The following is a 27,368-nucleotide window of genomic DNA, read 5'->3' as shown; positions in this document are numbered from 1 at the left end:
CCTGGTGATAACAATGTCACCCACTTTTATAGTGAAGTCATTGACTTTCTTAAGGTTGATGTGGGACCCAAACAGGATGGATTCTGTTTTACCCAAGTGTATGGATAGCTTGTTGTCAGCGAGCCAGGTGCAAGTTCTACACAGTTCAGCGCTGAGTTCAGCGCTGAGTGGTGTGCATCCGCATTTTTTTAACGCAAAAAATGCGCCTTGGCTCAGAAAAGGTTGACAAACACTGCTGTAACAGCTCTTATTTGGTCTACTTTAACTCATTATTGTAAATAATGTAAATAATTGTAAATAATGTAAATAATTCAATGTGATTATCTTATGTGATGACTGTATTATGATGATAGTATATATCAGGGGTCACCAACGCGGTGCCCGCGGGCACCAGGTAGCCCGTAAGGACCAGATGAGTAGCCCGCTGGCCTGTTCTAAATATAGCTCAAATAGCAGCACTTACCAGTGAGCTGCCTCTATTTTTTAAATTGTATTTATTTACTAGCAAGCTGGTCTCGCTTTGCCCGACATTTTTAATTCTAAGAGAGACAAAACTCAAAAAGAATTTGAAAATCCAAGAAAATATTCTAAAGACTTGGTCTTCACTTGTTTAAATAAATTCATAATTTTTTTTACTTTGCTTCTTATAACTTTCAGAAAGACAATTTTAGAGAAAAAATACAACCTTAAAAATGATTTTAGGATTTTTAAACACATATACCTTTTTACCTTTTAAATTCCTTCCTCTTCTTTCCTGACAATTAAAATCACTGTTCAAGTAAATTTATTTTTTTTATTGTAAAGAATAATAAATACATTTTAATTGAATTCTTCATTTTAGCTTCTGTTTTTTCGGCAAAGAATATTTGTGAAATATTTCTTCAAACTTATTATGATTAAAATTCAAAAAAATTATTCTGGCAAATCTAGAAAATCTGTAGAATCAAATTTAAATCTTATTTCAAAGTCTTTTGAATTTCTTTGAAATTTTTTGTTCTGGAAAATCTAGAAGAAATAATGATTTGTCTTTGTTAGAAATATAGCTTGGTCCAATTTGTTATATATTCTAACAAAGTTTAGATTGGATTTTAACCTATTTAAAACATGTCATCAAAATTCTAAAATTAATCTTAATCAGGAAAAATTACTAATGATGTTCCATAAAAAGATTCGAATTAACTAGTTTTTCTCTTCTTTTTTTTCGGTTGAATTTTGAATTTTAAAGAGTCGAAATTGAAGATAAACTATGTTTCAAAATTTAATTGTCATTTTCTCCTCTTTTAAACCGTTCAATTAAGTGTAAATATCATTAATTATTAATAATAACATAGAGTTAAAGGTAAATTGAGCAAATTGGCTATTTCTGGCAATTTATTGAAGTGTGTATCAAACTGGTAGCCCTTCGCATTAATCACTACCCAAGAAGTAGCTCTTGCTTTCAAAAAGGTTGGTGACCCCTGCTATACATGATAGTATATATCTGTATCATGAATCAATTTAAGTGCACGCCGACTTAAACAAGTTGAAAAACTTATTCGGGTGTTACCATTTAGTGGTCAATTGTACGGAATATGTACTTCACTGTGCAACCTACTAATAAAAGTCTCAATCAATCAATCAATCAATTCGACGGTGAAAGCGTAAATTCCGAGTGTGCGCGGGTAACGGGAACGCAGCATGTGGCTCAGGCGGCACAGCGACCCCCAGAGGACGTGTGGCCGCATTGCAGTCTGCGCACGCTGTCGCCTGCTGTGCCCCCCACAAGTATCTGGGACCCACAAGTATCTGGGACCCACAAGTATCTGGGAGCCCGGCAACACAAAGACAGCCGACTGGAAAAAGTGTGAGAAGTCAATGTTTGTGTTTCATGCGACTCGGAGTTGACGTGTAGCTGCTTTGTTGTGCTCGTGTTTGCCCGCCAAGTCCGCCGGCTGGTGGCCAAAGTGAGCTAGCTGCTGCTGGTAGCCGCTTAGCTCACTTGCGGCAACTTCACACGACATTTACGCCGCACACTTTCATGTCAAACTGCAAAAAGCTGCTTTAAAAACGGCATGACTTGTCGCTGGGGACTTGACGTTCATGGCCATGATGGTTTGCTGTACGTGGTAATAATAATAATTATAATAATAATAATAATAATGGCTTCCGTTGTACGGCGCGTGGACCAGCAATTTACTCTTTTTTCCCCCTTAGAATGAGCATTAAAGTCAACTTTAGCATGTTTGTCAAGTTGCCCTAAAATATTGACCATTATGTTTTAATCTGATACCGTCTTTGCGTGAACTTATGATCGCCAAGTCGAAAACTAGTTGATGATGGAGGTGGGCGGATCGATACACGTCTCGATGTTATCGACACCAAGGTGGTTTGATACTACCTTCCATCCTGATGGCTAACAGTGTTTTTCAACCTTTTTTTTGAGCCAAGGCGCATTATTTTTTCATCGAAAAAATGCGGAGGCACACCACTAGCAGAAATCATTCAAAAATGAAACTCAGTAGACAATAAAAAGTCATTGTCGCAATTCTTGGATATGACTTTAAATCATAATCAAGCATGCATCAATATAGTAGATGTACTGTATCAATATAGCTCTTGTCTCAAAGTAGATGTACTGTATCAATATAGCTCTTGTCTCAAAGTAGGTGTACTGTATCAATATAGCTCTTGTCTCAAAGTAGGTGTACTGTATCAATATAGCTCTTGTCTCAAAGTAGATGTAGTGTATCAATATAGGTCTTGTCTCAAAGTAGATGTACTGTATCAATATAGGTCTTGTCTCAAAGTAGGTGTACTGTATCAATATAGGTCTTGTCTCAAAGTAGATGTACTGTATCAATATAGGTCTTTTCTCAAATTAGATGTACTGTATCAATATAGGTCTTGTCTCAAAGTAGATGTACTGTGTCAATATAGGTCTTGTCTCAAAGTAGGTGTACCGTATCAATATAGGTCTTGTCTCAAAGTAGGTGTACCGTATCAATATAGGTCTTGTCTCAAAGTAGATGTACTGTATCAATATAGGTCTTGTCTCAAAGTAGGTGTACTGTATCAATATAGGTCTTGTCTCAAAGTAGGTGTACTGTATCAATATAGGTCTTGTCTCAAAGTAGATGTACTGTGGCAATATAGGTCTTGTCTCAAAGTAGGTGTACCGTATCAATATAGGTCTTGTCTCAAAGTAGGTGTACCGTATCAATATAGGTCTTGTCTCAAAGTAGATGTACTGTATCAATATAGGTCTTGTCTCAAAGTAGATGTACTGTATCAATATAGGTCTTGTCTCAAAGTAGGTGTACTGTATCAATATAGGTCTTGTCTCAAAGTAGATGTACTGTATCAATATAGGTCTTGTCTCAAAGTAGGTGTACTGTATCAATATAAGTCTTGTCTCAAAGTAGGTGTAGGTGCATTACCATATGGTATTATTTTCTCAATGACTTTCATTTACTTGTTACATTACTCTTTACTACTTTAATTTATATTCTACTGCTTTGATTAATTGTTTAACTAATACTAATTTATATATTTGGACTGCATGGGGTGAGTAATACAAAATATGGTAAAATAATACAAATATGTATTAGGGCTGGGCCATATGGCTGAAACCTGTATCACCATAAGTGATATTGATCAATATAAACTATTATTGATATTTTTATGACCTATCAAAATTAAAGACCATCGTAAAGAAATTGTAAAATGACATTAGCAATAATCTCTTAAAATGAAGGTGCAAAAATAAGGACTATGTAAGAAATGCTTGATAAAGTGTAAGAAAATAGTGCAACGTGTGAAAATGTAAACATAGTAACCTTAGAATAATTATTTTCTGCAGGTTTAGTGGGAGGAAGTTACAGCTGTGCTCTAAAGGGTGAGCTAAGGTGGTGTGGTATTAGCGGTCTTGCCTTGCATCATGTACACACCACATTGGTATGACCACGGTCCTTTTGTTAAAAATTCAAAAGAGTGTCCAGGTGACTCTTCCTCTTTTATCCACAATTTCTTCTTGTTGACTTTCTTATGTCACTCCATGCAAAGAATCAACCAAACTCTATAGCTGATACTGTCACCTGATTGGCTGATATCGTGTCACTCCTCCGTGATCACTTCCTTGTGCTTTGTTCATGCAACCAACCTTGCTTTGCAACTTCCAGTTTCTTCCGACAAAGAAGGGAAAAATAAGTTTTATCGAACACAGTTTTTATTGATATCAATTCCTATGTGTATCTATCTTGTTATAGTGTTTTATCGCCCCGTATCTGCCATACTGACCATGTTTTGACTGGGTATCGCCCGCATGTAACTAATTCTCCTTCTGTATTTTTTTAGATCAATTTTCCGTCATGGTCAACCAGGTTCAGCGAGCCGATGGCAGCTGGCAGTCGTGCAAGAGTGATTCCAGCGGGGCGGGCACCAGCGGCGGCGAGAGTTCCAAGGAAAGTTCTCGCTGTTCCACGCCGGTGCTGGACGCCGACCGTTCGGACAGGCTGCGGGACAAGATGAGGAGGAGGATGGAGTCCGGGGATCACTGGTTCTCCCTGGAATTCTTCCCTCCGAGAACGGCCACCGGCGCTGTCAATCTCATATCCAGGTACTCTTCTTTCTGTTCCATAAACACAACAATCAAAATGGTTTGGCTTTCAGGTTGAGTGGGAGAAATTGCTTCGGTGTTCGTACTACTTACAAAAACCAAAGTCCCACTGCGTACTTTCATAAGCACAGACTTGGTGCATACCGGGTGTCCATTCATATAACATCAAGTGGTGCCATATTTCCATGTTGCATGTGACGTTAAGGATGCACAATTAATTAAAATTTAATCTCCGTGTTGATTATGGCGCCTCACCATTATGAAAATATTGAATCATGGGAAAAAAGGATTAAAGGCCTACTGAAAGCCACTACTAGCGACCACGCAGTCTGATAGTTTATATATCAATGATGAAATCTTAACATTGCAACACATGCCAATACGGCCGGGTTAACTTATAAAGTGACTTTTAAAACTTCCCGGGAAATATCCGGCTGAAACGTCGCGGTATGATGACGTATGCGCGTGACGAAGTCAGAGTAACGGAAGTTATGGTACCCGTAGAATCCTATACAAAAAGCTCTGTTTTCATTTCATAATTCCACAGTATTTTGGACATCTTTTGCAATTTGTTTAATGAATAATGAAGGCTGCAAAGAAGACAGTTGTAGGTGGGATCAGTGTATTAGCAGCGGACTACAGCAACACAACCAGGAGGACTTTGTTGGAGCGCTAGCCGCCGACCTCACCTTGACTTCCTACGTCTCCGGGCCGCCAAACGCATCGGGTGAAGTCCTTCGTCCTTCCGCCGATCGCTGGAACGCAGGTGAGCACGGGTGTTGATGAGTAGATGAGGGCTGGCTGGCGTAGGTGGAGAGCTAATGTTTTTAGCATAGCTCTGTGAGGTCCCGTTGCTACGTTGCTAAGTTAGCTTCAATGGCGTCGTTAGCACAGCATTGTTAACCTTCGCCAGCCTGGAAAGCATTAACCGTGTATTTACATGTCCACGGTTTAATAGTATTGTTGATTTTCTATCTATCCTTCCTTCTATCCTTTATTTTTTTGTTTCTATATGCAGTTAAAGCACGATGCTATCACGTTAGCTCGTAGCTAAAGCATTTCGCCGATGTATTGTCTTGGAGATAAAAGGCACTGAATGTCCATTTTGCGTTCTCGACTCTCATTTTCAAGAGGATATAGTATCCCAGGTGGTTTAAAATACAAATCCGTGATCCACAATAAAAAAAGGAGAGTGTGGAATCCAATGAGCCAGCTTGTACCTAAGTTACGGTCAGAGCGAAAAAAGATACGTCCATCACTGTCTCTCAAGTCCTTCACTGTAACGTTCCTCATCTACGAATCTTTCATCCTCGCTCAAATTAATGGGGTAATCATCACTTTCTCGGTCCGAATCTCTCTCGCTCCATTGTAAACAACGGGGAATTGTGAGGAATACTAGCTCCTGTGACGTCACGCTACTTCCGCTACAGGCAAGGCTTTTTTTTATCAGCGAGCAAAAGTTGCAAACTTTATCGTCGATTTTCTCTATTAAATCCTTTCAGCAAAAATATGGCAATATCGCGAAATGATCAAGTATGACACATAGAATGGATCTGCTATTCCCGTTTAAATAAAAAAAAAATCATTTCAGTAGGCCTTTAATGGACCGTGCAACATGCATGTCAATTCCAGAGCTTTGGACGGTAGAAACAGATGAGGGAAAAACAGCTTGTCTACCAGAAGTTTGTGATGTCACCATGGTTACTACTTTATATTTGACACAGCGCTCGTACGCATATTCAATAACCACTCAACTCTAGAAGAAAGAAAGGCATGGGATTTCCGTCTTAATGCAACTGCTGACAGAGTCGCATTATTGGCCAATAAAACAGAATCAGCTGAGAAAGGCAAAATAAAATCAGGGAAATTGACTTAAATGTTGTCTTTGTGAGAAGAAGGAACATTCCTTTGGGAATACAATGTGTCTGGTAGCACTCATTTATCTGCGACACACTCAACCGCCCCGTCCTGATAAACAATGTGGACACCGTCACGTGACACAGCCACTAAACTACCAAGCTAAAGCTAGCAAGAACAATCCATACACCCACAACACATCTCATCTACTTGTGTTGTTGTGAACGTCATCGTCCATGTAACAACAATGTACAAACAATCCATACACACACAACACATCTCATCTACTTGTGTTGTTGTGAACGATATCATCCATATAACAACAATGTACAAACAATCATACACACACAACACATCACATGTGTTGTTGTGAACGACATCATGGATGTAACATCAATGTACCAACAATCATACACCCACAACACATCTGATCTACTTGTGTTGTTGTGAACGACATCATCCATGTAACAACAATGTACAAACAATCATACACCCACAACACATCTGATCTACTTGTGTTGTTGTGAACGACATCATGGATGTAACATCAATGTACCAACAATCATACACCCACAACACATCTGATCTACTTGTGTTGTTGTGAACGACATCATCCATGTAACAACAATGTACAAACAATCATACACACACAACACATCTCATCTACTTGTGTTGTTGTGAACAACATCATCGATGTAACAACAATGTACAAACAATCATACACACACAACACATCTCATCTACTTGTGTTGTTGTGAACAACATCATCGATGTAACAACAATGTACAAACAATCATACACACACAACACATCTCATCTACTTGTGTTGTTGTGAACGACATCATCCACGTAACAACAATGTACAAACAATCATACGTCCACAACACATCTCATCTGTTGTGTTGTGAACAACATCATCCATGTAACAACAATGTACAAACAATCATACACACACAACACATCTCATCTACTTGTGTTGTTGTGAACGACATCATGGATGTAACAACAATGTACAAACAATCATACACACACAACACATCTCATCTACTTGTGTTGTTGTGAACGACATCATGGATGTAACAACAATGTACAAACAATCATACACACACAACACATCTCATCTACTTGTGTTGTTGTGAACAACATCATGGATGTAACATCAATGTACAAACAATCATACACACACAACACATCTCATCTACTTGTGTTGTTGTGAACAACATCATGGATGTAACATCAATGTACAAACAGCGGTCGCAACTTTAGAGGCGCTTTTTTTTTTATTCTTATACAGCCTGAAGTGAGTGGCTTCTTTACTTGTTCAAGCTGAGAACAGCAAAGCACACTTCCCCCCTTCACAATAATAGCACGGTGCGCCACATCCGCTCTGACTGTGCTCACAAAATAAAGGTTTCAAAAAAAGTATCTTACACATACATAATGTGCTTACGGTAATTAATAATAACAGTTTTGTTTTAAACGTCCATCCATCCATCCATTTTACAATATAATTACAACACTTTATGATTTATTATTATTTATATACAGATTTGAACAATAAGTTATTCACTGAAATATATTTATTAATTGTGGTTCTTACAAAAAATATATCTTATAAAATATAAAAGCTAAAATGTCTCTTAAAGCTCTGCCCCTTTAATTAGTGCATACTAAATAATTTAACTTTAGCCTACTACTACAAGCATATTATTTACCAGCAACATAAAGTGAAACAGAGGCAGAGGTGTCCTGCCACAGTCAGTAACAAATAAACAGAAAACAGTAGTGGTCAAATACAAATAAGGCAACAAGAGAAGTATCCTACACTTCTCTTTTGTAAAGTAAATGTGAACAGCCTATATGGGCATCTACATCAACTATATGATTTGCCTGAGAAGCTGGACAGGACAAAAAAAATAAATAAATAAATGTTTTAATTTTTTTTAATATATTTGTGGCGGACGTACCGGTAATTCTTTCGTGGCGGGCCGCCACAAATAAATGAATGTGTGGGAAACACTGCAGTGTTATAACTTCACCTTTATCTTGACTTTTTACACCAAAATGCGTCCATTCTCCCTTTTCTGTCTACACACTGTGTCTGCTTGTAAGTACTCTGTGTGTGTGCGCTGCCCAACATGCTCCTCTGCTCCTAAAACCAGCAATATCGCCACGTGACGTGACGACGCGCCTTCATGCCCATTGGGAAGCGGTACTTTTCAAACAGAGTATAATATGGTTTTGGATTCATTAGTACCCCGATATTATACTAGTATTGGTATACCGTACAACCCTATTCCCTCCACAGTTTACTAGAACTGATCGCCTGCGCCCGTGAGTTTGGTCCTAAAAGTCCAAGCCCGGTTTCTGTCTCTCCAGGTTTGACCGTATGGGCTCCGGGGGGCCGCTGTTCATCGACATCACCTGGCATCCAGCGGGAGACCCGGGTTCGGACAAGGAAACGTCCTCCATGATGATCGCCAGCACGGCGGTCAACTACTGCGGCCTGGAGAGCATCCTGCACCTCACCTGCTGCAACCAGACCAGCCAGAAGATCTCGGGCTACCTGGCCAAAGCCAAGCACCTGGGCCTTAAAAACATCATGGCGCTGAGAGGAGGTACTGTGATCGCCGCACATCCGCCGGGGTGGTTATTGAGCGCTTGTCATCCACCACCAGACCCCGTGGGCACGGACTGGGAGGAGGAGGAAGGATGCTTCAACTACGCCATAGACCTGGTCAAACACATCCGCTCCCAGTTTGACGACTACTTTGACATTTGTGTGGCAGGTGTGGTCACCGAGGAGTACAATGGTGAAGTTGTGGATTTCAAAGTGTGTGTGTGGTCCAGGCTACCCCACTGGACACCCCGAGGCGGGGAGCTACCAGGAGGATCTGCAACACCTGAAGGAGAAGGTGGACGCAGGAGCCAACTTTGTCATCACGCAACTTTTCTTCCGGGCCGAAACCTATCTGAAATTCCTCGACGACTGTCGGGCGCTGGGGATCACGTGTCCCATTCTTCCCGGGATCTTCCCCATCCAGGTATGGCACCGCTCCTTAAAGCCACACCTGATAGGAGACCACGCCTTTTTTTGCTAACTTGGGATGTATTTCACTGAAAACTGTATCAGTGTTTTGTATCGCTCCATAATTAGTGATCATTTGTATGACCTGTGGAACATGGCGAGCAGGAGAAACATGGATTGGATTTGAAATATAACTTGCTCTGATTATAATCCCTCAGCTATCAGAGCAGAAAGAAACAAACAATAAAATCACATTGAACACTTCAATGTGTTAAAATCAGGAAGATGTAAGAAATGTTTGATAAAGTGTAAGAAAATAGTGCAAAGTGTGAAAATGTAAACATAGAAACCTGAGAAGAACTATTTTCTGCAGGTTTAGTGGCAGGAAGTTACAGCAGTGCTCTAAAGGGTGAGCTAAGGTGGTGTGGTATTAGTGGTCTTGCCTTGCATCATGTACACACCACATTGGTCTGACTACGGTCCCTTTGGGGGAAAAAATCCTAAAACATGTCCAGGTGACTTTTCCTCTTTTATCCACAATTTCTTAATTTTGACTTTCTCTTCTCACGCCATGCAAAGAATCAACCAAACTTAATAGTTGATACTGTTACCTGATTGGCTGTTAGCATGTCACGCCCACTGTCTGTCTACTTCCGCTTTCTTCTGACAAACAAGTTAAAACAATTATCGAGCCCTAAATACAAGTAATTTTTATTGATATTGATTACGTGTCTATTGCGATATATATTGATATCTTTTTATCTCTCCCAGCCCTAATTACACATATTTTTAGTTGATATCGATTACATGTCTATTGCAATATATATTGATATCGTCTGATTGCCCAGCCCTAATTACAAGTATGTTTTGTTGATATCGATTACGTGTCTATTGCGATATATATTGATATCGTTTTATCACACAGCTCTAAATACATGTATTTTTATTGATATCAATGATGTGTCTATTGCGATATATAGTGACATAATTTTATTGCCCAGCCCTAATGACAAGTATTTTTTATTGATATCAATTACGTGTCTATTGTGATATATATTGACATTGTTTTATCACACAGCCCTAAATACAAGTATTTTTTATTGATATCAATTACGTGTCTATTGTGATATATATTGACATCGTTTTATTGCCCGGCCCTAATGACAAGTATTTTTTATTGATTTCGATTACATGTGTATTGCGATATATATTGATATCGTTTTATCACCCAGCCCTAAATACAAGTATTTTTATTGCTATCGATTACGTGTCTATTGCGATATATAAATATCGTTTTATCGCTCAGCCCTAAATACAAGTATTTTTTATTGACATCGATTACGTGTCTATTGCGATATATATTGACATCGTTTTATCGCCCAGCCCTAAATACAAGTATTTTTTATTGATATCGATTACGTGTCTATTGCGATATATATTGACATTGTTTTATCACACAGCCCTAAATACAAGTATTTTTTATTGATATCACTTACGTGTCTATTGCGATATATAAATATCGTTTTATCGGCCAGCCCTAAATACAAGTATTTTTTATTGATATCGATTATGTGTCTTATTGCGATATATATTGACATTGTTTTATCACACAGCCTTGTTGACAAGTATTTTTATTGATTATGATTACGTGTCTATTGCGATATATATAAATATCGTTTTAGCACACAGCCCTAAATACAAGTATTTTTTATTGATATCAATTACGTGTCTATTGCAATATATAAATATCGTTTTATCGCCTAGCCCTAATGACAAGTATTTTTAATTGATATCGATTACGTGTCTATTGCGATATATATTGACATCGTTTTATCACACAGCTCTAATGACAAGTATTTGTTATTGATATCGATTACGTGTCTATTGTGATATATATTGACATCGTTTTATTGCCCGGCCCTAATGACAAGTATTTTTTATTGATTTTGATTACGTATCTATTGCGATATATATTGATATCGTCTGATTGCCCAGCCCTAATTACAAGTATTTTTGTTGATATCGATTACGTGTCTATTGCGATGTATATTGATATCGTTTTATCACACAGCTCTAAATACAAGTATTTTTATTGATATCAATTACATGTCTATTGCGATATATAGTGACATAATTTTATTGCCCAGCCCTAATGACAAGTATTTTTTATTGATATCAATTACGTGTCTATTGCGATATATATATTGACATCGTTTTAGCACACAGCCCTAATGACAAGTATTTTTTATTGATATCGATTACGTGTCTATTGCGATATATATTGACATTGTTTTATCACACAGCCCTAAATACAAGTATTTTTTATTGATATCACTTACGTGTCTATTGCGATATATAAATATTGTTTTATCGGCCAGCCCTAAATACAAGTATTTTTTATTGATATCAATTACGTGTCTATTGCGATGTGTAAATATCGTTTTATCGCTCAGCCCTAAATACAAGTATTTTTATTGATATCGATTACGTGTCTATTGCGATATATATTGACATTGTTTTATCACACAGCCCTAAATACAAGTATTTTTATTGATATCGATTACGTGTCTATTGTGATATACAGTATATTGACATCGTTTTATTGCCCGGCCCTAATGACAAGTATTTTTTATTGATTTTGATTACGTGTCTATTGCGATATATATTGATATTGTTTTATCACCCAGCCCTAAATACAAGTATTTTTATTAATATCGATTACGTGTCTATTGCGATATATATTGACATCGTTTTAGCACACAACCCTAATGACAAGTATTTTTTATTGATATCGATTACGTGTCTATTGCGATATATATTGATATCGTTTTATCGGCCAGCCCTAATGACAAGTATTGCACTGACAGAATGTAAGGGATGGTCCTCAAATACAGAACATTGAATGTTTGGTATGTAGACCAAAGATCTGCGGTGTAAATGTGAGCAGTTATATATAGTTTTAGTCTTATAAATGCATTTTGAATCGCCTCAAGTAAAAAAAAAAAAAAATATATATATATATATATATATTTCATTTTAAAAAAAAAATCATTTTTTTTTCTTCAAAGTATCCCTTCACCTTCCAGGTGAATCTATGATTGAATCTCCTGGCAATCATGTTCTACGTAACCATGACTACGCTATGTTTTGAAATGACTCACCAGGCCTCCGTAGCTAGCGAGCAGTAATACAAAATTAGGGGTCCGTATTTGTTTCCACGGAGTTGTTCTTCCTCCGCAGGGCTACCAGTCCCTGCGTCAGCTGGTCAAGTTGTCCAAGCTGGAGGTGCCGGAGGAGATCACCAAAGTCATCGAGCCCATCAAGGACAACGACGCGGCCATCCGTAACTACGGCATCCAACAGGCGGTGGAGATGTGCCGAGTGCTGCTGCAGAGCGGCAAGGTGCCCGGTCTGCACTTCTACACCCTGAACAGGGAGGTGGCCACCATGGAAGTCCTCAGGCAGCTGGGACTGTGGATAGAAGACCCCAGGTGGGTCTTTACATTTCCATTATGGCTTCTCACCATCATGAAAATATCATCATCCAATGTCACCATTAATCGGCCGCGCAATGTGCATGGAACAGATGAGGAGCGAAGAACACGGATGTCACCATGGTTACTACTTTATATTTGTCACCATGGTTACTACTTTATATTTGTCACCATGGTTACTACTTTATATTTGTCACCATGGTTACTACTTTATATTTGTCACCATGGTTACTACTTTATATTTGACACAGCGCTAGTATGCTTGATCCATAATCAGACACATTTGTCAACGCATTTCCACCGTCAAAACATTCTTCTTAATCAGGAGAAAAAACTAAGTTGTTTTTTCAACTGGAAAAATTTCTGCTTTTCCAGAAATTCCGTAATACCATTTCTCAGTTAAAAATGTTACTACTTCAACATTTCTCGACCGATTAAAAAAAATTCCAATACCAACCATTCAGAACATTCACATTTTTTACCAATTTCAAAAATGTTTTCGCTTTTTCCAAAACTCCGAAATTGCCATAGAAATGAATGGGACATTTTTCAAAGTTCCACAAGTCCCACATTTTTTTATCCCATTCAAACCGTTCCAACTTCAAAACATTCAGCTTGTTCAAGATTTGTGTGCTCCCTTTCAACAATTACTAAAAAAATTCCCGGATTTCCAAGAATTCCCAGTTTTTAGGGACATTTTCCCCATTCAAAATAAATGATACATTTTTCAAACTTCCACATTTTTCAACCGATTCAAAACATTCCACCTTCAACACATTCAACTCATCCTGGAAATTCAATGAACCATTTTTCCACTTTCAACAAATTTCCAGGAATTCCTGTTTTTTTCTAAGCTTATTTCCAACCTTTTTTAGTGCGATGACTCCTCACATTTTTTAACCCATTTCAAGCGTTCCGCCGTCTAAACATTCCTCTTAGTCAGGACAAAAAAACAAGTTGGTTTAAGAACTTGAAAATTTCCCGGTTTTCCCGAAATTCCATAATACCATTTTTCAATTAAAAAAGTGTTACTAATTCAACATTTCTTGACGGATTTCAACAATTCCAACACCAACCAATTCAGCTCATTCAGGACATTCACGCTTAGTCATTCAAAGAAAAATCCTGCTTTACCAAAATTTCCAGGAAGTTTCCATTGAAATGAATGGGTCATGTTTCCAAGTTGCATAATTCCCACATTTTTCAAGCTATTGAAAGCATTCCAACATCAACACATTCCACTCATCCTGGACATTCAAACTAACACTTTCCCAAGTTCCAAACCAAATTCAGTTTTTCCTGGAAATTCAAACTCTTCAACATTCAAACCATTCCAACATTCAAACTATTCTTAAATTAACACTACATTCTGTCAATTCTACATTTTTAATTTGACTTGTTGTGGTTTATTCCTTAAAAATGTATATCCAGGTTGTTTATACTATAGATAAAGTTGACTTTTGGTGGCACAATAAATAGTTGCGTTTTCAAATGAGTGAATAATGGTGATTGCAATGTCAATCAAAATAATGGTGATTGTTATGTTTGCCCTAATGTTTTTTTTCCTCAATAAGAGCTTCTTGTTCCTGTCAGGCGGCCTCTTCCCTGGGCGGTGAGCGCACACCCCAAGAGGAAGGTGGAGGATGTGCGACCCATCTTCTGGGCATCAAGACCCAAGAGCTACATCTACAGAACCCAGGAGTGGGACGAGTTCCCTAACGGCAGATGGTGAAGTGCTACAAAATGCAAACACTCAAACCAAAGTCGCCCATTGAAATCAATGAAATATGTGCCAATACGGCACACTTTTAACATGCAGACATAAGAACTATTGTATACAATACAACTACAGTAGTTTAATGTAATACAGGCTTCCCCTAGATACTGTATGTGGCGGCGGGGGCGTGGTCAATATGACATCATCATGTATATCGGCAGTCCATGGATTTGGATGATGACAGTTAAAGGAGAGAAGAGGTCAAATAGTGTGTCAGTTGCATGTGAGCTGCGAGTCCTGCTTTTGATGGCTTGCATTTGCCACAGATATACCGTAATTTCCGGACTATAAGCCGCTACTTTTTCCCCTCGTTCTGGTCCCTGCGGCTTATACAAGGGTGCGGCTTATTTACGGCCTGTTCTTCTCCGACACCGACGAAGAGGATTTCGGTGGTTTTAGTACGCAGGAGGAAGACGATGACACAATGATTAAAGACTGACTTTTCATATACCGGTAGGCTGGTTATTTTGATAACGTACAGGTGAGCACTTTGTATTACTTTGCACCGTTGTATTATTTGTACTCTGCACGAATGCTGTTCGCCATGTCAAAGATGTGAAAGTTTGATTGAATGATTGAAAGATTTATTGTTAATAAATGGGACGCTTTGCGTTCCCAAACAGTCATCTCTGTCCCGACAATCCCCTCCGTGGTAGCAGGAACCCCTATATACTACGCTAATTACACATCAAAACCCTGCGCCTTATAGTCGGGTGCGGCTTATATATGGAGCAATCTGTATGTTCCCCTAAATTTAGCTGGTGCGGCTTATAGTCAGGTGCGGCTTATAGTCCGGAAATTACGGTAGTCACTTTCACCAAGAGTAGAATGTCCTATTAGGCATCCTTTTCTCCTCTACTCGTTTGATTGTCTCATGTAGTGCATCATGCCAGGATGGTCTGCAAGATGGTGTTGCTGTTAATTGTAGAACATCCTTGTATCCAAGTTTTTGGCCTCCACCTTTTGGCTTCCTGTGCTGTAATTGACTGTCGAAGACTTGCTTGGGGAGGCCATCATCATATACTGTATGTGGCCCGCCCATCTTAGTGATCAGAGCCTCAACACTCACAGTTCCAGCATGTTCTCAGACAGTAACATCTATAATTCTGTCTTGCCGCTTGATGTTCGTGATCTGGCGGAGTTGTACACAAGTAAGCTGCTTCATTGTTTCAGTAGAGTATAGCAGGGATGGTTTTGTAGACCTTTATGTTTGTACATAGCTTGATGTCATGTCGGGACCAGAGCCGCTGGTGAAAAGAACCAAAGGATTTACAAACCCCGTTTCCATATGAGTTGGGAAATGGTGTTGGATGTAAATATAAACGGAATACAATGATTTGTAAATCCTTTTCAAGCCATATTCAATTGAATATGCTACAAAGACAACATATTTGATGTTCAAACTCATAAACTTTATTTTTTTTTGCAAATAATAATTAACTTAGAATTTCATGGCTGCAACACGTGCCAAAGTAGTTGGGAAAGGGCATGTTCACCACTGTGTTACATGGCCTTTCCTTTTAACAACACTCAGTAAAGGTTTGGGAAGTGAGGAGACACATTTTTGAAGTGGAATTCTTTCCCATTCTTGCTTGATGTACAACTTAAGTTGTTCAACAGTCCGGGGGTCTCCCTTCTGCTATTTTAGGTGCCACACATTTTCAATGTCTGGACTACAGGCAGGCCAGTCTAGTACCCGCACTCTTTTACTATGAAGCCACGTTGATGTAACACGTGGCTTGGCATTGTCTTGCTGAAATAAGCAGGGGCGTCCATGGTAACGTTGCTTGGATGGCAACATATGTTGCTCCAAAAGCTGTATGTACCTTCCAGCATTAATGGTGCCTTCACAGATGTGTAAGTTACCCATGTCTTGGCCACTAATACACCCCCATACCATCACACATGCTGCCTTTTACACTTTCACCCTAGAACAGTCCGGATGGTTCTTTTCCTCTTTGGTCTGGAGGACACTACCATCCACAGTTTCCAAAAACAATTTGAAATGTGGACTCGTCAGACCACAGAACACTTTTCCACTTTGTATCAGTCCATCTTAGATGAGCTCAGGCCCAGCGAAGCCGACGGCGTTTCTGGGTGTTGTTGATAAACAGTTTTCGCCTTGCATAGGAGAGTTTTAACTTGCACTTACAGATGTAGCGACCAACTGTAGTTACTGACAGTGGGTTTCTGAAGTGTTCCTGAGCCCATGTGGTGATATCCTTTACACACTGATGTGGCTTGTTGATGCAGTACAGCCTGAGGGATGGAAGGTCACGGGCTTAGCTGCTTACGTGCAGTGATTTCTCCACATTCTCTGAACCCTTTGATGATATTACGGAGCGTAGATGGTGAAATCCCTAAATTCCTTGCAATAGCTGCTTGAGAAAGGTTGTTCTTAAACTGTTCAACAATTTGCTCAGGCATTTGTTGACAAAGTGGTGACCCTCGCCCCATCCTTGTTTGTGAAGGACTGAGCATTTCATGGAATCTACTTTTATACCCAATCATGGCACCCACCTGTTCCCAATTAGCCTGCACACCTGTGGGATGTTCCAAATAAGTCTTTGATGAGCATTCCTCAACTTTATCAGTATTTATTGCCACCTTTCCCAACTTCTTTGTCACGTGTTGCTGCCATCAAATTCTAAAGTTAATGATTAATTGCAAAAAAAAAAAAGTTTATCAGTTTGAACATCAAATATGTTGTCGTTGTAGCATATTCAACTGAATATGGGTTGAAAATAATCTGCAAATCATTGTATTCCGTTTATATTTACATCTAACACCATTTCCCAACTCATATGGAAACAGTGTTTGTATAATCATTCTTTTACACAGACCAGCTTGGTCTTTGAGGCAAGGTTGAAGTGACTTCCATCTGACCTAGTTGGAATGTACACACCTTTAGTGGTTTTGGAACTCACATATTGAAGCACAGCAGTCAAGTAAAGTGCAAATAAAGTGAGTGCCAGTACACACTTGTTAAACTCCATGAGTAAGTGAGAAAGGAGCACTTTTAGACTAGACTTCCTTTTTATTGTCATTCAAATTTGAACTTTACAGTACAGATAAGAACGAAATTTTGTTGTACTTGTACCGCCTCCCACAGAAACCACTGCAGACATATTTTCATGAAATTGTTTGACCATATTTGTAAACTTGTCAGGGCAACCATATATTTGGAGCACCTTCCATAGGGTTGATGGATCAATGGTTTTTAAAGGCTTTTGAGAAATGGACAAACACAATGAACAAAGGTTGTTGCTGTTCTATAGCAGTGAACATCATATCAGATGTTGACCTTCCAGCTCTGAAACCACATTGACTTTCTGGAAGCACACTTGTTGCAGTCTGAATTTTGCAAACACTTTTCCAGCAATTGATAAAAGAGAAATTCCACGATGGTTACCGCAGTCGCTCCTTTTACCTTTCTTTTTATAGATGGCTACAATTAGCGCATCTTTGAAGTCTTGTGGCACCTTTTCCTCTTCCCAACAGAGGTTGTAAAAGTATGTCACAATAGACATCTGAGAGGATGCCATCTGAGCCAGGCGACTTGCCTGATCGGGTTTCCTTCAGAGCCTTTTCTATTGTCGAGTTGGTATCTTGTCGGATGCACTACTAGGGTGGATGTTGCATCCCTTCTTGCAGAGCCATCTTGGGTCAACAGTTCTCTCCAACGTTCTGTTGTGTCAGTTAAAATACGGCCCCCATCAGCTGATTTGACAGGATTGAGAGTGTTTGTACGTGGGCCATACACACATTCCAAGGCAGTGAATAGGCCTTTATAGTCTGCAAACTGCTGTAGTTCATTGGCTTTGTGGTCCCACCAAGCATTTTGGAGACTCCTTACTTCAGGTTGCAGCTTGGACTTAGAATTGGTTAATAATTGTTTGTTTTGGTCGGAGTTATCGTTCAAATATCGGCTGTGCGCTCTCTGTTTTCCTCAAGAAGGGGCTGAATATAATTCTGAACCAGTCTGGTTTTGCACCATTTGGGTGTCCGAGAACCTCTGTGGCAGTATTGTGTTCTTTAGAGTGGCAGTATTGTGTTCTTTAGAGTGGCCCAGATGTGGTGCTCAGCTCCTTCAGGGGCTTTTGCGAGGATTTGTTGAGAGCAACAGACAACTGAGTGGAATTCAGTTTATTTACATCAAACGTTTTAGGGATAGCTGCTGATGTCTTTCTTCTAGGATTTTCTAACTGAAGTTTGATATCACCATGTACATATTTTAAAAGGGCTAAACAAATGTTTTACATATATTTGAAGAAAAAAAATGGGTTATTTGGCCCGCGGGCCAGAGTTTGACACCAATGCTTTAGGCCATCTTCATGCAACCAGAAGGAGCTTTTCTGCCCTGTTTTGAAAAAGTTTCATTAGAATTATTACACCAAATAATGGATTCTGAGTGGAATGGTCACCTTGGGAATGGAATGGTTAAGTGCCCAAAGGTTTCAATTGCTGGTGATTTTCTATCCTATTTCTTCTTCCTAATGATGATTTGTGTGTCAGGTTTAAGCACCAAACTATCTATTAAACAGAACAAGAAGCAAGGAATCAGGCAGAGACAGAGTTCAATTTTGCTCATGAGGAGAACGCATGGAGCTGCACACTCAGTTACAGTCTCACCCTACGCTCTGAGGAACAGCCCACGCGCTCTATTTATTCGGTTTGGGAATTCCCTAGTTACATGGCTGAGGCTGCTTCTAAAGGGAGGGGTCACACATTATGCAAGCAGCTCAGTACGCACAATACGTGATTACCGTATTTTTCGGAGTATAAGTCGCTCCGGAGTATAAGTCGCACCGGCCGAAAATGCATAATAAAGAAGGAAAAAAACATATATAAGTCGCACTGGAGTATAAGTTGCATTTTTTGGGGGAAATTGATTTGATAAAAGGCAATTGAAAATGTGTAAAGAATAGTGAACAACAGGCTGAATAAGTGTACGTTATATGAGGCATAAATAACCAACTGGTATGTTAACGTAACATATTATGGTAAGAGTCATTCAAATAACTATAACATATAGAACATGCTATACGTTTACTGTCACTCCTAATCGCTAAATCCCATGAAATCTTATACGTCTAGTCTCTTACGTGAATGACATCAATAATAGTATTTGATATTTTACGCTAATGTGTTAATCATTTCACACATAAGTCACTCCTGAGTATAAGTCGCACCCCCGGCCAAATTATGAAAAAAACTGCGACTTATAGTCCGAAAAATACGGTATTCACAACAGAAATGTGCTGGGGGCCTTGTGATTGTGCCCTGTCTCTGCTTGGTCTGCTTGCTGTTGATACGTCTTATCTTCGTTGAGGTGCTGGTTCGTCCTTGGCTGTTAGCAGGCTGAAAGACAGAAACATCTGCGGCGAGGTCACTCCTCACATGCCGTGGAAGATAACAAGTTGTGTGCCCTTGCACGAAAAGAAAAGTACAGCTTGAGCACAATAGATAGTAACTAGAGCAACGGCCTTTAAGCATAAGAGTTGTGATAACTTATAAATAATGATTGTAACATTGTGTCACCAGGGGGAACTCCTCGTCCCCGGCCTTTGGGGAGTTAAACGACTACTACTTGTTCTACTTGAAGAGCAAGTCGTCCAAAGACGCCCTGCTGCAGATGTGGGGCGAGGAGCTGAAGAACGAGCAAAGCGTGTACGAGGTCTTCACCGGCTACCTCACAGGCCAGCCCAACCTCAAAGGACACAAGGCAGGCACACAGCCGCCATATTGGAAGGAACACCACCTGACGCCTTCCCTCCCTCTTCTTCCCCAGGTCATGTGTTTGCCGTGGAACGACGAGCCTCTGGCCCAAGAAACCAACCTGCTGAAGGAGCAGCTGGAGAAGGTGAACAGACGAGGCGTCCTCACCATCAACTCCCAGCCCCGGATCAACGGCAAACCCTCCACCGACCCCATAGTGGGCTGGGGACCTCCCGGAGGTTACGTCTTCCAGAAAGTAAGACCGCTTCATGTTCTCCGCCGCCTTTGAACGTCACACATGTTTCTCGCTGCGCCTCCACAGGCCTATCTGGAGTTCTTCACCTCCAGTGAAAATGTGGACGCGCTCCTCAAAGTTCTCAAGAAGTACGAGCCCCGTGTCAACTACCACATTGTCAACGTGCACGTAAGTTCTGATGGGATGGGATGGGGATCAAACGCTGCCAGTATTACTAATCAATCATATTCGCTACTATACCGCCTCTAAAAAGTATCGGCCCCACCCTCGCTCTCCCTTTTTTTTAACGGGCATGACGGCGCGTCGTCGTCACGTCATGACATTGTTAGTTTTAGGAGCATGTTGGGCAGCGCACACACACAGAGTACTTACAAGCAGACACAGTGTGTAGACAGAAAAGGGAGAATGGATGCATTTTGGTGTAAAAAGTCAAGATAAAGGTGAAGTTCTAACACTGAAACACCCTCAGGAAGAGCTGCTTTAACACGTGGCTAACATCCATCCACAGTGTTTTAGCTACTTCTAAATCACTAATCCTGGTCTCCATGGCGACAAATAAAGTACCGTATTTCCTTGAATAGCCGCAGGGGCGTTAATTAATTTAAAACCTCCTGTCACACCTGCGTTTACCGGAAACCGGCGGGATGGCCGTGCATGCGGTAATTATTTTAAAACCTCTTCTCACTCCGGCGTTTACCAAAAGGAATCCATAAAATTTAGGCGTGCGCTTTGAGTGTGATGTAAGCATACCATCATGAAAAGCACATTTAATTAAAAAAAACGTTATTATGGTCTTACCTGTACTTATAAATGGAGTCCATTTGCAGCTCCTTCTGACCAAAAGCATCGATAACTTGTTTATAGAAGTCTTCCTTATTTTCTTTCTTCAGTTTTAAAAGTCTCTGTTTCGATGGAGATATTCCTTTAATTATTACCTCCTGCTTCGATTGAAAGTCCAGTTTAGAAAACTGTTTTATTTTATGTATGTAATCCTCCATTTTAAAAGTTCAGGCAGAGGACAGAAAAAAAAATCTCTTGCTGCGTGTGTTCACTTCTTCTGCAGTACCGGAAGTCGCAAGAAGGATCACTAGCGCGGCAGCGCCCTCTACCACCAGGAGGCGGGAGTCATTTAATGACTTATACAGTATTTCACACACGCAGCTACGGTATATTAATAAAACATAGCTGCTTACTGTTCTCTTTAGCATACTGTACAGGTATTCAATAGCTTGGACCTTAAATCCTACTGAAAAGCTCTTTATCTTTTTTCCTTTGTGCGATTGTAAACTACTGAAAGCAGTTTCCTCCATTTTGAAAATGAGGACAGATGCGTCACTCGTGACGTAACGAATTTGACCCGGTGGAAGTTCTAGCCATATGCTAAATATTTTGCGAAACGAGTTTGACCCGGCGAAAATTACAGACATGCGATAATAAAATTAATATTTTGCGAAATGAATTTGATCCAGCTTCAATAATAAACCGGCGATAAGGCCAAGCATGCGTTAATTATTTTGAGAAACGAGTTTGACCCGGCAGTAATTCTAGACGTGCGAATACTATATTCCCTGCGCCAATTCAAGGAAATACGGTAAGTTTCTTACAACTATCATTATCACTGGAGGACGAGGAATAGCTAAACATGCTTCACTACACTCCATAGGAGGATACAATAGCTCACCGCCGTCACCATGTAAACAAATGCCATGGGTGGATCTACACCTGACATCCACTGTAATGATACCAATTACGGGAGCATATCTAGTCAGTAAATAAGTCCCTGGACACATGAGGACTTTGAATATGACCAATGTACTGTAAAGTTCAAATTTGAATGACAATAAAAAGGAAGTCTAGTCTAGTATGATCCTGTAACTACTTGGTATCGCATCGATACCTAAATGTGTGGTATCATCCAAAACTAATGTAAAGTATCAAAGAAGAAAATAAGAAGTGTAGATAGAACATGTTAAAAGAGAAAATAAGCAGATATTAACAGTAAATGAACAAGTAGATTAATAATCCATTTTTACAGTTTGTCCCTCATAATGTGTACAAAATAATAGGTGTATAAATGACACAATATGTTACTGCATACGTCAGCAGACTAATTAGGAAACTTTGTTTGTTTACTTACTACTAAAAGACAAGTTCACTATTTTATTTAAGGACTAAATGACAATAATAAACATACGTTTCATGTACACTAAGACTTTTTGTTACAATAAAGACAATAATGATATTTTTTGTGATCCCCTTTATTTAGAAAAGTATGGAAATACATTTTGGTACTGGTACCAAAATATTGGTATGGGGACCACCCTAGCCACATTTTGCTAGCTTAGTGGCGCGTGACGTCAAGCAGGCGTATTGGTAGCAGACCACCTCCAGGTAATGTTGCAAATTTCCATGTATGTCTGAGAGAAATTGCCAAAAGTAAAGGCTCTCCTTTTCAAAAAGCGTTAGCTCGATGCTAATTCACATTGGCTTTGCCGTATACATGCTATTGATTAGCATTAGCGATTTTACATGGCGATTTCAACACCTCCAAATTTGGTAACAAAGATGCACTTTATAATTAAACAGCTGGTGTGTAGTAAGTACAATACTAAGTCAGGGTGTCCCCATCCAATATCATATATTTGAACCATCATGTTCTATTATTTTCTGTTTAAATAAAGCCAACATTGACATTTGTTGTAGTTATTTAGAAAGGTATGGATATACCAAATGATTGGTATGGGGACCACCCTAATGGTCAAAGTGCTGAAAAAGCTCCCCTCCCCCAACAATGTTTTTCTGGCTCGTGTCAAAAGTGTGAATATTGTTCTTAAAAGGCCACACCTTCACCAATGCCCCCGACATGCAGCCTAAAAAAAGGGTCCCCTGCCCTAAAAAAAAGGCCCCCCTCCCCCCACAGTGTTTTTTGTGGTCCGTGTCCAAATTGTCAATATATTGTTCTTAAAGGGCCGCACCCTCACCAATGCCCCCGACATGTAGCCTAAAAAAAGGGTCCCCTCCCCTAAAAAAAAGGGTCCCCTCCCCTAAAAAAAAGGGTCTTCTCCCCTAAAAAAAGTTTCCCCTCCCCAACAGTGTTTTTCTGGCCCGTGTCCAAAGTGTGAATATTGTTCTTAAAGGGCCGCACCCTCACCAACACCCCCGACATGCAGCCTAAAAAAGGCTCCCCTCCCCTAAAAAAAGGCTCCCCTCCCCCAACAGTGTTTTCCTGGCCCAAAGTGTCAATATATTGTTATTAAAGGGCCGCACCCTCAGCAATGCCCCTGACATGCAACTTAAAAAAAGGGTCCCCCTCCCCTAAAAAAAGGCTCCCCTCCCCCAAAACTGTTTTTCTGGCTTGTGTCCAAAGTGTAAATATTGTTGTTAAAGGGCTGCACCCTCACCAATTCCCCTTGACATGCAACCTAAAAAAAGGCTCCCCTCACCTAAAAAAGCCCCCCCACCCCCAAAACTGTTTTTCTGGCTGGTGTCCAAAGTGTAATATTGTTCTTAAAGGGCCGCACCCTCACCAACGTCCCCGACATGCAGCCTAAAAAAAGGGTCCCCTCACCTAAAAAAGGCTCCCCTCCCCCAACAGTGTTTTTCTGGCTGGTGTCCAAAGTGTCAATATATTGTTCTTAAAGGGCAGCACCCTCACCAAGGCCCCCGACATTCAGCCTAAAAAAAGGGTCCCCTCTCCTAAAAAAAGGCTCCCCTCCCCAACAGTATTTTTCTGGCTGGTGTCCAAAGTGTGAATCTTGTTCTTAAAGGGCCGCACCCTCACCAAGGCCCCCGACATGCAGCCTAAAAAAAGGCTCCCCTCCCCTAAAAAAAGGCTCCCCTCCCCTAAAAAAAGGCTCCCCTCACCTAAAAAAAGGGTCCCCTCCCCTAAAAAAGGCTCCCCTCCCCCAACAGTATTTTTCTGGCTGGTGTCCAAAGTGTAATGTTGTTGTTAAAGGGCCGCACCCTCACCAACGCCCCCGACATGCAGCCTAACGCGGTGACGTGGGGCATCTTCCCGGGCAGGGAGATTGTGCAGCCCACCATCGTGGACCCGGTCAGCTTCATGTTCTGGAAGGCAAGTAAAGAGCATAAGAAGATTGAGGGTGACTTCCTGCGTGCGAGCGTGTGTTTGCTGGCCCTCAGGACGAAGCCTTCGCCCTGTGGATCGAGCAGTGGGCCAAACTGTACGAGGACGAGTCTCCTTCCCGCATGATCATCAAGTACATCCACGACAACTACTTCCTGGTCAACCTGGTGGACAACGACTTCCCGCTGGACAACTGCTTGTGGCAGCTGATTGACGACATGTTCCAGCAGCTGGACGCTCCCGAGCAGCCCTAAACGTGAGCAGGACATGCTTTTTAATGCTGCTACTCATGTGGATATTTCTGCTTTTTAACTGCACATTCAAAACGGATTTTTTTAGTGGATTTTTTTAAACACTTTCCTAAAGTCTGATCCAAGTAGGTGCAGTATTTGATGTCACGCCCCCGAGGAAGAAGACACTTTCATGGGGCTTTAACATTGTTGGAAGTGCAGCTCTGCATAACCATGCTTATTAGCATGAAACACAACAGACTACGGCACACCACACCCTCACCACACCCTCATCACACCACACCCTCATCACACCCTCATCACACCCTCATCACACCACACCCTCATCATTCACCTTAAATACCAGGCGCTGTCTGAATGCTACACATTGTCTGCCATCTTGTGGACAGAGTGAGTAAATCAGATCAATGACCCCTTGAAAGTACTTTAAATAAATGTCAGGGCGTCCCGATCCAATATTGATATCGAATATCGTTCCGGACGATATCGACTTGCATTTAAAATCTCCGATACAAGCGATCCTGCAGCGTGTTTGTGTTTACATTTAAATGTCTTCCAATGAGCACACACCATTTCTTCAATTTTATTCAAGTCATTTACAAAAGGTAAACATGCTAGGCTGTAGGCTACTAGAAGCTAGCAGCTACACAACAGCCAAGCACATAAGCAACAATGGAACAATATTGCAGTGTAAAACAGCACATTTGTCAATATAAACAAGTGTCAAATAATTATAGTTGCATATTGCTTACACATACAAAGTCTCCAAAGCAGTATTAGAAAGTATCCGCTAACAAACGTGTCCGCATCATTCAAGTTACTGCGCCATGAACTTATTGTGACCAAAAATGATGACTATGTTACTTCAACTTAAAGACAACAAAAGTTTAGGTTATTGTTTTTCACATTGTTCTCTGTGGTCAGTTCACTTGATCAAACCTTTTCTAACATTCTGCAATAAACGCACAGCATTTACTTATATGACACAATCCAAACAACCTTCATGTCTGTTTGACTTTTTTCCCATGATGCACTCCAATGGATTTAAATGAGTGTAAGTTAGACTTTTTTTTTATAGTGAGCAGGTTGTGTTGTGTTGACCTTTATGTTAGTTGCATGTTCTTTTCTTGCACCATGACTAGGGAAGGTTGTTTGGATTGTGTCATATAAGTAAATGCTGTGCATTTATTTCAAGTACTTTCAAGGAGTACTTGAAGCTGCTTTAAGGAGTCCCAAAAGTAAAGAAGGTATAAGTCAAACACACATCTTAGTATGAAAGATAGATCCATGATATGATATAGTATGTACTGTACACATGATATGATATAGTATGTACTGTACACATATGATATAGTATGTACTGTACACATATGATATAGTATGTACTGTACACATGATATGATATAGTATGTACTGTACACATGATATGATACAGTATGTACTGTACACATGATATGATACAGTATGTACTGTACACATGATATGATATAGTATGTACTGTACACATGATATGATATAGTATGTACTGTACACATGATATGATATAGTATGTACTGTACACATGATATGATACAGTATGTACTGTACACATGATATGATATAGTATGTACTGTACACATGATATGATATAGTATGTACTGTACACATGATATGATACAGTATGTACTGTACACATGATATGATATAGTATGTACTGTACACATGATATGATATAGTATGTACTGTACACATGATATGATACAGTATGTACTGTACACATGATATGATATAGTATGTACTGTACACATGATATGATATAGTATGTACTGTACACATGATATGATACAGTATGTACTGTACACATGATATGATATAGTATGTACTGTACACATGATATGATATAGTATGTACTGTACACATGATATGATACAGTATGTACTGTACACATGATATGATATAGTATGTACTGTACACATGATATGATATAGTATGTACTGTACACATGATATGATACAGTATGTACTGTACACATGATATGATATAGTATGTACTGTACACATGATATGATATAGTATGTACTGTACACACAACATAACTTTACTTGCTTTCGGCCCCCGCCCAAACTCTTTTAGCCCAAAGCGGCCCAACAAAGTTTTTTTAGTCACAGAAGTTTTATGGTGCATTAATTTGCCTGAAATGTTAAAAAAACTACAAGCCTTAAATAAACTATAAACATTTTTTGACCGACTTGAATCGTTTGAGAGTGAAGAATAAAATGAAGAATACATTGATATTGATCACAATATATCAAACAATTATTCATCAAT

The 27,368-nt window shown here is 39.8% G+C and overlaps 1 protein-coding gene across 1 annotated transcript; it reads left to right on the top strand.

The window, feature by feature from the left end:
* The first annotated feature begins 1,684 nt into the window (after positions 1–1,684).
* mthfr (methylenetetrahydrofolate reductase (NAD(P)H)) lies at positions 1,685–26,887 on the top strand. Its single transcript, XM_062052441.1, has 12 exons — positions 1,685–1,843; positions 4,333–4,594; positions 8,831–9,069; positions 9,130–9,240; positions 9,302–9,495; positions 12,720–12,970; positions 14,567–14,701; positions 20,295–20,475; positions 20,542–20,724; positions 20,791–20,892; positions 24,680–24,799; positions 24,868–26,887. Exons 2-12 carry the CDS (start codon positions 4,347–4,349, stop codon positions 25,063–25,065), a joined length of 1,962 nt encoding a protein of 653 aa, XP_061908425.1. The 5' UTR covers positions 1,685–1,843; positions 4,333–4,346; the 3' UTR covers positions 25,066–26,887.
* The last annotated feature ends 481 nt before the right edge of the window (positions 26,888–27,368 follow it).

The sequence above is a fragment of the Entelurus aequoreus genome, linkage group LG07, assembly GCF_033978785.1.
Source record: "Entelurus aequoreus isolate RoL-2023_Sb linkage group LG07, RoL_Eaeq_v1.1, whole genome shotgun sequence".
NCBI lineage: Eukaryota > Metazoa > Chordata > Actinopteri > Syngnathiformes > Syngnathidae > Entelurus > Entelurus aequoreus.
This window is presented reverse-complemented; position numbering and strand designations above follow the sequence as displayed.